The 13,696-nt window shown below is 37.5% G+C and overlaps 1 protein-coding gene across 2 annotated transcripts; it reads left to right on the top strand.

Annotated features, from left to right (window-relative positions):
- Positions 1-884: 884 nt before the first annotated feature.
- LOC103504086 (zinc finger CCCH domain-containing protein 1) lies at positions 885-7,556 on the top strand. 2 transcript variants are annotated; one of them, XM_051083021.1, is made up of 4 exons: positions 897-1,298; positions 1,386-1,422; positions 1,569-2,398; positions 7,055-7,556. In XM_051083021.1, the coding sequence occupies exons 2-4, from the start codon at positions 1,386-1,388 to the stop codon at positions 7,154-7,156; spliced, it is 969 nt and encodes a 322-aa protein (XP_050938978.1). In that variant the 5' UTR covers positions 897-1,298; the 3' UTR covers positions 7,157-7,556. The 2 variants fall into 2 exon arrangements, with proteins under 2 accessions (XP_008466746.1, XP_050938978.1); XM_008468524.3 differs by having other exon boundaries at positions 885-1,422.
- Positions 7,557-13,696: the final 6,140 nt, after the last annotated feature.

Below are 13,696 nucleotides of genomic sequence, written 5' to 3'. Positions count from 1 at the left end.
AGTCTTGTAATTCAAGTAACTATTTGTATCATCCCACTGTCCACTATGAAACACTACTATTGGAAGCTTAATCATAATTTCAAATTACTGCAGAATTAAAAAAAGTAGTGTATTAGTGCTAGAAGACAAATTGTCTATCAGTGATAGACTTTTATCAGTGATACACTAGAATACAAGTCTATCACTATCATTAATAGAAAATGACAGACATGTAATTCTGCAAGAATTAAAAAAAATAGTGTATTAGTGCTAGAAGACAAAGTGTCTATCAGTGATAGACTTGTATCATAGTGTATTAGTGATAGACTTCTATCAGTGATACACTAGGATACAAGTCTATCGCTATCATTAATAGAAAATGATAGACATGTAATTCTGGAAGAAGATGAATTCATATCCAAGATTACAAACAGAAAAACTAAAATACTAAAAAGAAAGAATCTAGAGATTTAACGAAACTAAAATCAAAGACTACATACCAGATGATTTAACGAAAATAAGAAAAAATCGACAATAAGATGACGACTGGTTCGAGGCGGAAGAAGTTGTGGTTGGAGACCGAAGATGACGACTGGTTGGAGGCGGAAGAAGGCGTCGTTGGAGGCGAAAGAAGGCGTCGTTGGAGGCGGAAGAAGGCGTTCTTGAGAATGGTAAGGCGGAAGAAGGGAGAAAATCGTGGAGAATATATTGGAGAGGGAGAAAATCACGCAGACGAATGGAGGAGGAGAAATTCGCGCCAGGATTCTTTTTAAAATAAGGGTAATATTGGAATATATTTTAAAAAAATCATCAATTTGCTATATTTGTAAATTGTTTCATGAATTCTCATATCCTTAATATTTTATACAAAAACTCTTATACATTACAAAAACTCTTATAATAATTGAGACATTTCCTTTGAATCTTCGGGGTGAGAATATTTTAGAAGTCCGTACATATAAACTCTTCGGAAATTTGAACAAATCTCCTCTCCGTCCAGCCACGGTTCTACAATTGGGATTACAAGGAACCGAAGAAAAGGAATGAAAAGAAACACAAAGCCCTAATTTCGCCTTTGAGTCAGCGGCTTCACTTTTCTCTTTACTTCTCTCTACCCGCCGGTTAGACGAAACATATCCCCGCGGACGCCCACCTGACAAGTAGCTCCGGCGGCGGCGCGGTTGATAGATCCTCGAACGACCACGGGGAGACCCAGAGTGGCACGACTTCTTGATCTGCATTGATCAGATCTGTTGGCCGGGACTCCGAGCTGCAACCCTGCACCGACGCCCATTTCTACCATACGAGGGCTTGAAAGATAAGTTGATTTAACTTGTTTTTTTTTCTTTTTTTTTTTCCATTGTAGCATCTATTAATTAATCTAGCTGGTCTTACTCTCGTATACAATGACAGATACAGGTGATACCCAGCCGTCTGAACAAGGTATTAGGGCTTTTTGTTCCGTTCCATTCCTTTAATATGTGCATATAGATTTACCTATTTTCATCATGGGTTCTTTGTTTTGTGCATCCAACTTTTTTCATTGTTGTCGCTCTCTCTATATACGTTTTTAATCCATTTTTCTTCAGTCTGTAGCTTCTTCAGAAAACCCACCAAAAACAAAAACATCAGGAAGCGGACGGTTGATGAAGACGAAGAGGAGGACTCTAAAGCTGAGACTTCGTTTCTGCTAAACCAGAAGAAAGCCCCCAAGACTGAAAGCAAGCTTTATTTTTCTTCTGGACCTTCTAAAAATTCATTGTCTAATGAATCCAATGTGGAACCTAATAAACCAATTTTCCAATTTGAGTCTTCAAAGGAAATTCAAGTTCACCATGATAGCAGAGCAACTGCAACTCTAGAAACAGAGACTGATTTCTCAAGAGATGCACGAGCCATCCGTGAGAGAGTTTTGAAGCAAGCTGAGGAGGCTTTGAAGGGGAAAGGCAAGAGCTCTGGTGGTGAGAAGTTGTATAAAGGGGTCAATGCTTATGTTGATTACAAGGCTGGCTTCAGAAGGGAACATACAATTTCTAGTGAAAAAGCTGGTGGAGCACATGGGCCGCTTAGAGCTTCTGCTCACATAAGAGCATCAGCGAGATTTGATTATCAGCCTGATATTTGCAAGGATTACAAGGAGACTGGTTACTGTGGTTATGGAGATGCGTGCAAGTTTATGCATGACCGAGGGGATTACAAGTCTGGGTGGCAGTTGGAGAAGGAATGGGAGGAAGTAGAGAAAGCAAGAAAGAGAAAATTAGCTATGAAATCTGATGATGGGGATGAGGATTCTTCGGAACAAAGTGATGAAGATGAAGAAGGTGCATTGCCCTTTGCTTGTTTTATTTGTCGCGAGCCTTTTGTGGATCCTGTTGTGACAAAGTGCGGGCATTACTTCTGTGAGCATTGTGCACTAAAGGTAGTTGCTCTCTCTGTCTTACTTATGTTTTAATTATATTGTGATCATGAAGTCATTTCTTCTCTAGGAGATCAAAACGTGCTTCAGAGTTCCTTATATGCTGATGGTTTACCTTCCTCACTAATATATACTTGAAATCGAGAAATTGTTTTTCGTTGTGAAAATGAAGAAAATGAACAATTGTCTGCTTACATACTTTCTCTGCCGTATTTGTTTATTTACATTGACTTACCATAGCTTGTTTTCTAAAGTAAACCAATTTATGATGTTTTTTAAATGTAGAAATAAAATGTTTTTTAAAAAACGAAGGATAATTTTAAAGTAAGAGACAGATTATTTATTAAAACTATTCTGAAAAATAATTCAACCCATTCGACCAGGTCTTACCTGAACAGGATCTGTTCTATTTGTTTTGCAACTGTATCCTTGAGTTCGTAAAAATGTCCATCCATTCATGTTGTTCTTGCTCATTACTGTTGCAGTGACCTATTATTATATTTTCTATAAAGGATTTTCCAACTATGTTAAGTTTTTTCTATGAAACATTATATGTTCCAATTATATTTTGTAATTTAGGGGCCGTTTTGGGGCACCAACAAGAAGTTGGTAGAGTGTGTTATTATGGCCCGACCCATGTTTGGGGCACCAAATATAGTAGTGGTGTGTACAAGTATTTATATCTGTTAAAAGGTAGAAAAGAGAACACACAAGGTTTACGTGGAAAACCCTAGAACAGGGAGAAAAAACCACAATAGGGAGTGTTTTATTATTTTCACAAACAATGGAAGTTACAAGAGAAGTTAACTTTATAGGTTTTAGCCAGCCCTAATACAAAAAGAGAAAGAGAAATATACTTAGGGTAAAGTGAAATACTAAAATACTCTCAGGGCTATAAACTATCTACAAAGCCCCTTATTTCCAACATTATCTCTCTAGTTGGGGTATAGATGTCAATCAAACCAGCTTGCTAACACGAGTCAAAACTTGACCTGAGTAACCCTTTGGTGAGAATATCAGCAACTAGTTGACAAGATGAAATCTATAGAATACAGATACTTCCATTGTCCAGTTTCTCATTTATAAAGTGTCTGTCAATCGCCATATATTTCGTTCTATCTTGTTGTACAGGATTATTGGATACAATTATGGTCGCTTTCTCATCACAATAGAGATTCGTAGGTAAAACACAGTCTTGGTGAAGATCAAACAAGATTTTCTTCAACTAGATTTCTTCACAGATTCCCTAACTCTTAACTTTGTATTAAGCTTCAACACTACTTCTAGCAACAACACTTTGCTTCTTATTCTCCAAGTAACTATCACTCAAGGGTACAATATCCAGAGGTAGATATTTTGTTAATAACTGATCCTACCCAATCAGAGTCGGTATAAGCCTCAATGAATTTCCTGTCAGTTTTTCTAAACATCAGACCTTTACTTGGAGAACTTCTCAAACATCTCAGAATTCAATTCATAGCTTCCATATGTTCTTTGTAGGGTGCCTGCATAAACTGATTAACAACACTGACAACATAGGAAATATCTGGTCTAGTGTGACATAAGTAATACAACTTTCACAAAAATTCGTTCTATCATTGTCCAGTTTTGCATTGAATTCAATAAGGGTGTCAGCAGATCTACCTGCAGTCATACCTGTTTCTTTTAATAGGTCAAGTGTGTATTTCCGTTGTGAGATAGAGATCCCTTCCCTTGATCTTGCCACCTTCATTTCTAGGAAGTATTTTATATTCCCTAAATCATATTTTGAATTCGTCAGCCATTTTTTTCTTTAGACTGGTGATCTCACCCTTATCACCTCCTGACAAGACAATATCATCTAGATCGAAAAAGAAGAGTCTTACCCAAATTCCAATCTCTTCATCGAGAAAGAAGAATGTACTAGATTTCGACTCTCCTTTTAGTCTGAGGTGAGGTAGTCGAACATATGCAAAGATAGTAGAGAAGGATGACCAGTGGATTAAGGATCCTTTAGAATATGAACTCAATACCCTACTTCAAACAAAGGAGATTTAATTACTAAGAAGTATGCCTCTTATTTCCCTCTCACAAGCTAAGCACTGTGAAATTTCAGATCACTTGAAGTTCATTGTTGAGAAATGTGGAAGTATTTTGGTATGAGTACAAAATTTAGACTTGATCTTGTTTTTTCATCCATTTATTTTTGAAGTCTTTTAGTGGATCACGAAAGGTTCGACATATGCTTCTATTATTTTGGCCATCTAAAGTTCTTCTGAAATATTCTGGTTCTAGTCAGTAACTCAAGATTTAAGGACTACTTAGGAGGCATATTTTTTAAAGAACCTTCAACTTCAAGCTGCATGGTTGTTTGCTCTCCCTTGGTGTTTTCTTCCCAACCATTTTGAAGTTTTTAGTGTGCAATCTTTAGCTATTTTTGGGATTCTTGTTGAAAGATTTTAAAGTTTGCTTTGTTCTGCCAATTGCTTCTACCGTTTTGCCCAAGATTGGGCTTTTCGTTTGGAGGACGTCTTCTGCCAATTGTTGGTCCACTATGTAACTTTCAGCATTGTTATTTCGTATGCTAGGGTTTCTTGCAACGTTCACACACCATGATCTGTTTCCCAATTTGCTTGTCACTATCAGAACCAGATAATTTTGCACTAAAAGCAGCAGAATTAGTAGCATACAACATTGACTCTATTTTCCTTTAGGTGCACCTCAGAACAAAATTCCATAAGATAAGTTATAGGCCTTTGTCCCACTGTACACCCTTGTACTACATCGAACTTGGAGTTCAAATCATAAACACGATTGACATCCTTAATCTTGGAATATTGGACACCTCCACAAGGACTATCCCAGATAATTTCATGACACAGATCCATCTCCTCCCAGATTAGGGGACAATTTGTTTTAAGTACGAAGTGACATCCATCATCCCCTGTTTGCACTCATGAGCTTGTTTACATTGAGTGTACAGATGAGTGCATTCTATCTTTTAGAAAATAATTTTTGAATTGTATCCTAGATATTTCAAGCAGTAGCAACTTACAACAACAATTTTCCTATCTGAGGTTTCATACTATTAGTTGACAGCGAACGAAGTAGTGAGTCTTCTCTTTTCCAAATGCGCTTATGAGGAATCCCTGATCTAGGTCTTGGCGTCTCACCAATTAGATACCCAAACTTGTGATGCCTCTCAAGGACCATTTTAATGGATTATGACTAGGAGAAATAATTCTACCATTCAACTTTTCTCATGCTATTGACCCTGTGAATTTTTCCAAAGAGCCAAACAAATAGTTTGCCCTAGTTAAAGTAGGGGAAGAGGTTATCAGATTCCCTGGATACATAAGTAAACTAGAGGTAATGTCAGAGTTCACTATACTGGAATTTAGGTTTGTTGAAGCACCTAGGGCTACCCCCAAAGTAGCGATTTATTGCTGAAAACTTGTCTGAAGATTAGCCAACTGTGGTAGTACCATTATCGGGGATAAACCAACTGAAGCTTGATGTTCATTACTAGGCGACGCATGATGAAGAAGACCTGATTGTTGTGGCAAGGAATTTACCCTTGTGTTCGGCGAACGACTCACTAATCTCGGTTTCATGGTGTATATTCTGACGAAGGTTTCCATCAAAGGGTTGCGGCGACGCTAGAATTGGATAGAAATGCAAGGACTGAAGATAACAATCAATAGCGGCTTGGAAAGCAGTGGTAGTGATTGCAGTGGAAAAATTGGTGGTTTCGACGGCAGCAGCAACTATGGTTGAAGCAAAACTGGTGTATAACTAAAGTTATCTTGCACTGGTCGGTTTTTGCTAATGTCGGCTAGGGTTTTGTCACCACTCACTGATACCTTGTTGAAAGGTAGAAAAGAGAATACACAAGGTTTACATGGAAAATCCTAGAATAGGGAGAAAAAACCATGATGGAGTCTCTTTTATTATTTTTATGCATAATGAAAGTTACAAAGGAAGACAACTTTATAGGCTCTAGCAAGCCCTAATACACAAAAGGAAATAAAATAGGGTAAAGTAAAATACTAAAATACCTTGAGGCTATAAACTGTCAACAAATCCAACAATACCTACAATTAAGTATAATAAATCCTTTTTCAAAACCTTATTTCCTAAGGTGTTGACTATTTGTTGTGTATTTACTGCTTGTCACTCATCCTCTATTTTCTTCTTGACAATGGTGTTATTTCCTACCCAAACAAAATTAGTTTACACTCCAAATACAAATTGTAATGATCCAAACTAAAATTGTTTGCACCAAACACTATTATAACCCAACAACTATAATAACCATCAATTTTAATAACCAACTCAGTGGCCTGCGCCCCAACCACTCCCAAAGTTTTTCCTGGCATGCATCATCATTAGCGAATATTAATAGGGTAAGTAGTGGCTGAAGCATTTGGATAATTTTTCTAAGTTTGGTGATTGTTTCACTGATGTTGATTTAATATCTTTGCATGTCTGGAGTATATTTCCTTAACTGCAAAACTCAGTATATTCTTGATTTGTATCTCTAGGGCACACCTGTCGATGATCATTTCATCCTACATCATTACATACTTCATTTTCCCCCCTTTTCGTGGTATTTCATGTTTCTTATCTTGTCTTTAGAATGAAATCTAAAATCATTTTTTATTTAATAAAAATTTGCAGCACCATGCAAAGAATAAGAAATGCTTCGTTTGCAACCAGCCGACGCTTGGAATCTTTAACACAGCACATGAGATACGCAAAAAGATGGCACAGAGTAAATAAGTTTTTTTGCCTGATCTGCATTAGTCCCATACCACAGTATTTCAATTTTTAGCATGATTATCTCTCTGTATCTTATGTCTTCTGTATCTTAAAATCAATAACCTGTTGGAGAAGCTTGGATAGTATTTCTTGGTATGACCAATGGGAATGGTCAGTTTTAGAAGTAGTTTCGATGAATAGAGAATGACTGTTCTTTCTGTTAAAGTTCCTTTCTGAATTGGATGATATCTTTTGTAAATAGCCAGAGATACTTCTACTCTACCTGCGTTCCTATAGCTAGAAATTCAAGGTAGATGGTCGGAAGAGATTGTAAAGCAGGACTTTTTGTTGAACTTAGAAGTGCTTATATTGTACCCCAGCCTTATCAAATTGTATAATCGAGTATTTAGTTTTAGTTTTAGTTTGTCCGTGTTTACTAGTACTCATTTGCACTTTTGAGAGACATACAAATATGTTATGAAAAGGAGCCTGCCATAGTGGAACTTTGTAAAGCATGTGTGGGTATGTGGAAAATGTCTTTGTTCGTTATTTTGTACTCTTGTAGTTATTAGTCCGAGCAATCTGAAATAAGAGTAAAATTGAAGGCGAGATACGGATTGGGGATAGAATTAATATTTTAGAATGGAAGTTTTAATTACTGATAATTTGTCTATATTAAGTGTAAGAGGTAAGAATGGGAGCATTAACTTGACGTGATAAAGAATGGAAGAAAGTTTCTTTGACACTTGAAGTACTGGAAGGGTTCGTTCAGGATACTGAAAATTGCAGAATAATCTCTAAGAGCCTTTATATGAAGAGCTATAATTTGTGGTTGATTATCTTTTGAGGACACTTCCTCGCGTTGGTGAGAAAAAAACTTCGTTGTGGTATCATCTTATTGTACCTCATCACAAATCTTAATTAACTTTTCTTAAAACTATATTATCTATGTCATGTGCATCCCATTCGTTTTTGCATTCTGCTGATCAATTTTAAGGAGATGCAGTGATGCTTTTGATAACGGCGGTGAATTAGTACTGTACATTTGTCAACCAGAAATTCAATTAAAAGACCTTACCTACAGCTTCTGAGCAATAATGTGTAGTAGTTATTTCATATCTTTGACACTCTTAACTTGTGATACTGTAAGGCATCCTATTATTTACACGTACAAACGCAGGGGCAGAAAAGGTAATAATTAGATGACAACTTAACCTATAAGGATTATGGAAGGAATATTCTGGTGTGGGACCCACGGGAAGGTTTGGAAGTATGTAAGGGAATGTTTTTAGGATTGCTGAAGGATAGGTCATATTTTAGAAAGGTTGCATAAACTTTGGAGAAGGCCAACATCCTCGAATTAGCTCGAGAGTCTTTCCTTTTTATAGTTTGATATTTCTTGTGTTATTTTTTGCTGTGTTCTTTTCATTGATCAGAGGATATATACATGAGCCTTCTTTCCTACTCTATTTCTATCAATATATAAATACAGACTACTGTCTATGTTTCTCTATTGTGTTCAATTGTGTTGGGACTTTTTTGAGTGGCAAGTTTTTGGGACCCTAACAAATTGGTACCAGAGTTGCAACAAATCCTGGTTAAAGCACGAGCCATGGCACAGAAACAACTAGAGGAAAGGATGAAGATGGGTGAGAAGGAAATCTTGGGATTATAGAAATTGATCTTCAACCTAACTAAAAGCGTGGAGAAATTGTTGGATGATGTTAACAAACGTCAAGATGTATCTTGTGCGGCTGATGGGTATGGACTGAAAATGAAAGGCAAGGTGGACTAGTTTCGATGGAGCAATAACCGGAAGAGAATCACGTCGTGGTAAGATTTGAAAGGGAGGATGCTTGAGCATTTTAAGGTTTTAGGAGAAGGTAGCTTGGGAGCTTGAATCATATGCATACAACAAGATGGGTCATATACAGATTACGTGATGAAGTTCCTTAATTATTTCGTGACCTTACCAGAGATGGCAGAAAGCGTTTTAATGGATGCTTTCATAACAGGTTTAGAACCAACTTTGCAAGTTGAAATGAAGAGTCGGCAACCACGGTCCAGGTTCTGTCGCTACCACCCCTTCTTCGGCCAAGCCCTCACCTGTTGTCGTTGGCACCTACACCTTTATTGCATGCACCATCTTTCGCTTTCACACAGTCGGTTCACACATTGCTACCCATGTCGCCATTAAGACTTACTCAACTGTCGACTCTTGTTCAATTTCCTATTGTTGGTTCGGTTGCTCTGTCTTGCTGGGTTAGCAGCAAACTCTAGTGGCTACCTCGAGGTTGGAAATCCCTAAGCCCATTCAACTTTTGAAGTGGGTGAGTCCTCAATGCAGTTAATAGCCCATGGGCAAGGTCTATCTCCTAGTATCGCTCAACATCAATTGGACATGCTCCAACAACAAATTATAGCGATTTATGCAATGTTAGAGACATTGTCCAACACCCGTTTGACCTTATGTGTATTATGAGAATCTAATAACCTTGATCTTTGCTTTGTCCTCTTCTTATGTGTCTAATTCAATGACACAATTTGCATGATATTTTTCAGGGGAAAAATTGAATGGTCAACTATTTTTTATTGCCCCAATCTATTAATATGAACCTTGAAGGGTGCCACAAGTTTGGTTTTTTGATAGAGGAGATACCTCGTTCTACGCTGGAGACTGTGAGGAACGACATTGAAAATAGGAGGATTTGTCTTATTCGTTCTAAATTGATCAATAATATAGAACCACAAATTGACAAGCTTTTACTGTATGTTGTAACTGCTAAGGATATTTGGGACACGACTAAAAAATTGTATTCTAAGCATCAAACTGCCTCTCGTTTATACACTCTGCAAAAACAATTTCACAAATGCAAAAAGGGATCAATGAATGTGACATCCTTTTTTAGCAAACTCTCTTTTATCTGGCAGGAAATGCATCTATATAGAGAAATTGTTTGGATTTGTCCTAGTGATGGCATATAGTACTCAAAGATTGAGGAGGTTGACAAGATATATGTTTTTTTTGCCGATCTCAACCCTAAGTTCGATGTTGTCCATGGGCATATATTAGGCCAAAGATCTATACCCTCCCTAATAGAGGTTTGTTTTGAGACTCGTCTTGAGGAGGATCGTACTGGTGCTATGAGTAGTTTGACAACCCCACTACTGATTTTGCTACCTTTATTGCAAGCTCCTTAGTCATCAGAGTGAGAAGCACAATAGAAAACCAATCCCTAGTAAACATTACAAAAAATAGTGGCAAACTAAGGAGCAGTGTTGGAAATTGCATGGTCGTCCCCCAAGAGATTAGAAATGTCCTTCCAACGACTAACAGAACAAGGGGTGAGCTTATGTGCGTGAGTCTGCTAGCTCTTCTCAACCACTGGGGGATTTTAGTCCGACAACACTACGAGCTATTGCATAGTTAGATATACGTCAGTCCTTCATCTTACAAGTGTTGATGGGAAGAATCCCTAGAATTTGGACTATGGCTCCATCGATCATTTGACAATTTCCTTATAACATTTTGTGTCCTATATTTTGTATGCTGGTAATGAGAAAACACAGATTGCAGATGTCTCATTAGCTCCAATTTCTGTAAAAGGGAATTTTTTTTCCTTTTGAAGATTTGACTTTACACAATGTGTTGCATGTGTCTCGAATTCTCTATAACCTACTGTCTATAAGCAAGATAACTTGTAAATTAAACTGCAAAGCAACGTTCTTACATGATTCTGTTTCTTTTGAGGAATTAAGCTTGAGGAGGATCATTGGCACTGCTCGACACAGTAAGGGACTCTACCTGCTCGATGATGACACCTTCTCAAGTAGCATTTTTAGGATTAGTCTTTTATTTTCATATTTTACTACTTCTGAAAAAGACTGTATGCTGTGACATTTTCGTTTAGGCCATTCCAATTTTCAATATATGAAACACTTATTTCCTCATTTTTTTTTCTAAAGTTGATATTTCTACCTTATCTTGTGATGCGTGTATTCGAACTAAACAACATTGAATTTCATTTCCCTCACAACCATATATGCCAACCTAACCTTTCACTTTTGTCCATAGTGATGTTTGGCGACCATCCAAGGTCACTACCTCCTCTGAAAATTGGTGATTTGTTACCTTCATTGATGAGCATACCTATTTTACTTGGATTTTCCTCGTCTCCGACAAATTCAAGGTCACCTCCATATTCCAGGACTTCTATCACACCGTAGAAACACAATTCAATGCAAATATTGCAATCATATGGAGTGATAATGGTCAAGAAGTTTCAAAATCACACCCTTAACAAGTTTTTGTCCTCTAAAAGAATTGTCTACCAAAGTTCCTGTGTTTACACCCCTAGCAAAATAAGGTTGTTGAGAGAAAGAACTATCACCTTTTGGAAGTTGTCGTTCACTTATGTTGTCTACTTCCTTTCCTTCTTATCTATGGGGCGATGTTGTTCTCTACAGCTTATCTTATCAATTAAATGTCTTCTTGTGTCCTACACCTTCGGACCCCCTTAAAATGTCTTAAAGGAGTCCTATCCCTCCACCCCTCTCATCTTTAGTGTCCCCCTTCGGGTGTTAGTATGCACAACCTAATGTTCATAGCCATGGCCCTAACTCAACTAAATACACTCATCAGGTCCAGGCTTGCGTGTTTGTTGGGTACGCTATGCACTAATGGGCTATAAATGCTTCCACCCCTCTTCATGTAAATGATTTGTCCATTTTTTAAGGACTACCCGTTTTTTCTTGTTAGCCTACTTTAGGGGGAGAATGCGAGTGAAGATTCTAACTTTCCTACTTTGGGTACCTTACCTAACCCAAATTCTCAATGTACAGTCCTACCTACAGACCAAGTTCCTTGGAAAACTATAGGAGGAATCTCATAAAGGAAGTTGGATCTCTTACTGTTCAGTCAACTTCGGTTCATGATTCTGAACCTTTACGAGATCAAGGTATGATTGATTCCATTTACTCACATATTAATAATAGAATGAGTGAGAATAATAGATCCGAGATGAATTTCGCTAACACACATATCGACAGTAAGGTGGGTGAGAATGTTGGGTCTAAGAATAACGGTTTTGAGGCAATTGTCCCTGAAAATATGGTTGAGAAGGGTAGCGTTGATGAGGTCATTACGGATAGAGAGGACGGGGTTGATGAGAACGAGGTCATTGCAGAATCTACTAAAAACAAAACCAATAGGACCATCCCGGAAACATTAGCAAGTATGATCCATCTCTTGATCTTTCTATTGCGTGGAGGAAAGGTACCAAGTTATGTAAAAAACACTCGATTTCTAACTATGTTTCATACGAGAACCTTTCACCTGGTTCAAAGCTTTCATTGTTAGCCTTGACCCTACTTCGATACCTAAGAATATCCACCTTGCATTAGAGTGCTTTGAGTGGAAAACTGTTGTCATGGAAGAAATGAGAGCCCTGAAAAAGAACGAGATATGGGATCTCTACACACTTCTTAAGGGACACAAGACTATGAAATGCAAATGAGTGTTTACACTCAAGTACAAAATAGATGGTATTCTCCACAGAAATAAGGCCAGGTTAGTTGCAAAAGGTTCACTCGGACTTATGGAGTTGATTATTCTGAGACTTTTTCCCCTATTGTAAAGTTCAACACTATTAGATTTTTGTTGTCAGTTGTTGTGAACAAAGGCTGACCTCTATATCAACTTGATGTTAAAAATGCTTTCTTAAATGAAGATTTAGTAAAAGAAGTGTATATGAATCCTCCTCCAAGATTTGAAGCTCATTTGATAATCGGGATTGCAAGTTTTGAAAGTCTTTGTACGGGTTGAAACAGTCACCTAGAGCTTGGTTTGATAGGTTTACCACTTTCATCAAGTCTCATGGGTACAATCAGAGGCACTCCAATCACACTTTGTTCATAGAAGTCTCCAAGGCTAGAAAAATGGCAGTTATGATTGTCTATGTTGATGACATTGTACTATCTGGAGATGATGTCGTTGAGATCATCCAACTAAAAAAGAAGATGGGGGATGAGTTTGAAATTAAGGACTTGGGGAATCTAAAGTACTTCCTTGGGATGAAGGTTGCTAGATCCAGAGAGAGCATCTCTATGTCCTAGAGAATGTACATCCTTGATTTATTAACTGAAACAGATATAGTGGGATGTCGTTCTTTTAATACGCTCATTGAGTTCATGCCAAACTTGAGAATACAAACCTGTGGGAAATCTAATTTACTTACCTCACATTAGGCCTGACATCATTGGTGCGATGAGCACACAGTTCAGCAGGTTTCTTATGAAAATTACATGGAGGCAGTTAACATAATGTTAAGGTATTTAAAAGTAACTCCCGATAAAGAGTTGAGGTTCAGAAAGATTAAACTATCTTGTTATCTTCTCTCTCAAAGATGAAAATTAATTGATACTCCCAAATTCTAGCTAGCTTTCCCTCTCTTTTTATTCTTCTATTTATGCTCACCGACTTCGCTCACAATGGTCCCTGTATTGTAAAATTATCGATGGTCTAACATTATATTCTCTTTCCAAATCCACCTTGTCCTCAAG

The sequence above is a fragment of the Cucumis melo genome, chromosome 3 (genome assembly GCF_025177605.1).
Source record: "Cucumis melo cultivar AY chromosome 3, USDA_Cmelo_AY_1.0, whole genome shotgun sequence".
In the NCBI taxonomy this organism is placed as follows: Eukaryota; Viridiplantae; Streptophyta; class Magnoliopsida; order Cucurbitales; family Cucurbitaceae; genus Cucumis; species Cucumis melo.
This window is presented reverse-complemented; position numbering and strand designations above follow the sequence as displayed.

Coding starts and splice junctions, on each gene's coding strand:
- LOC103504086 (XM_008468524.3), top strand. CDS start 1,386: ATGACAGATACAGGTGATACCCAGCCGTCTGAACAAG. Junction 1,423..1,568: donor TACCCAGCCGTCTGAACAAG/GTATTAGGGCTT, acceptor ATTTTTCTTCAG/TCTGTAGCTTCTTCAGAAAA. Junction 2,399..7,054: donor GTGAGCATTGTGCACTAAAG/GTAGTTGCTCTC, acceptor AAAAATTTGCAG/CACCATGCAAAGAATAAGAA.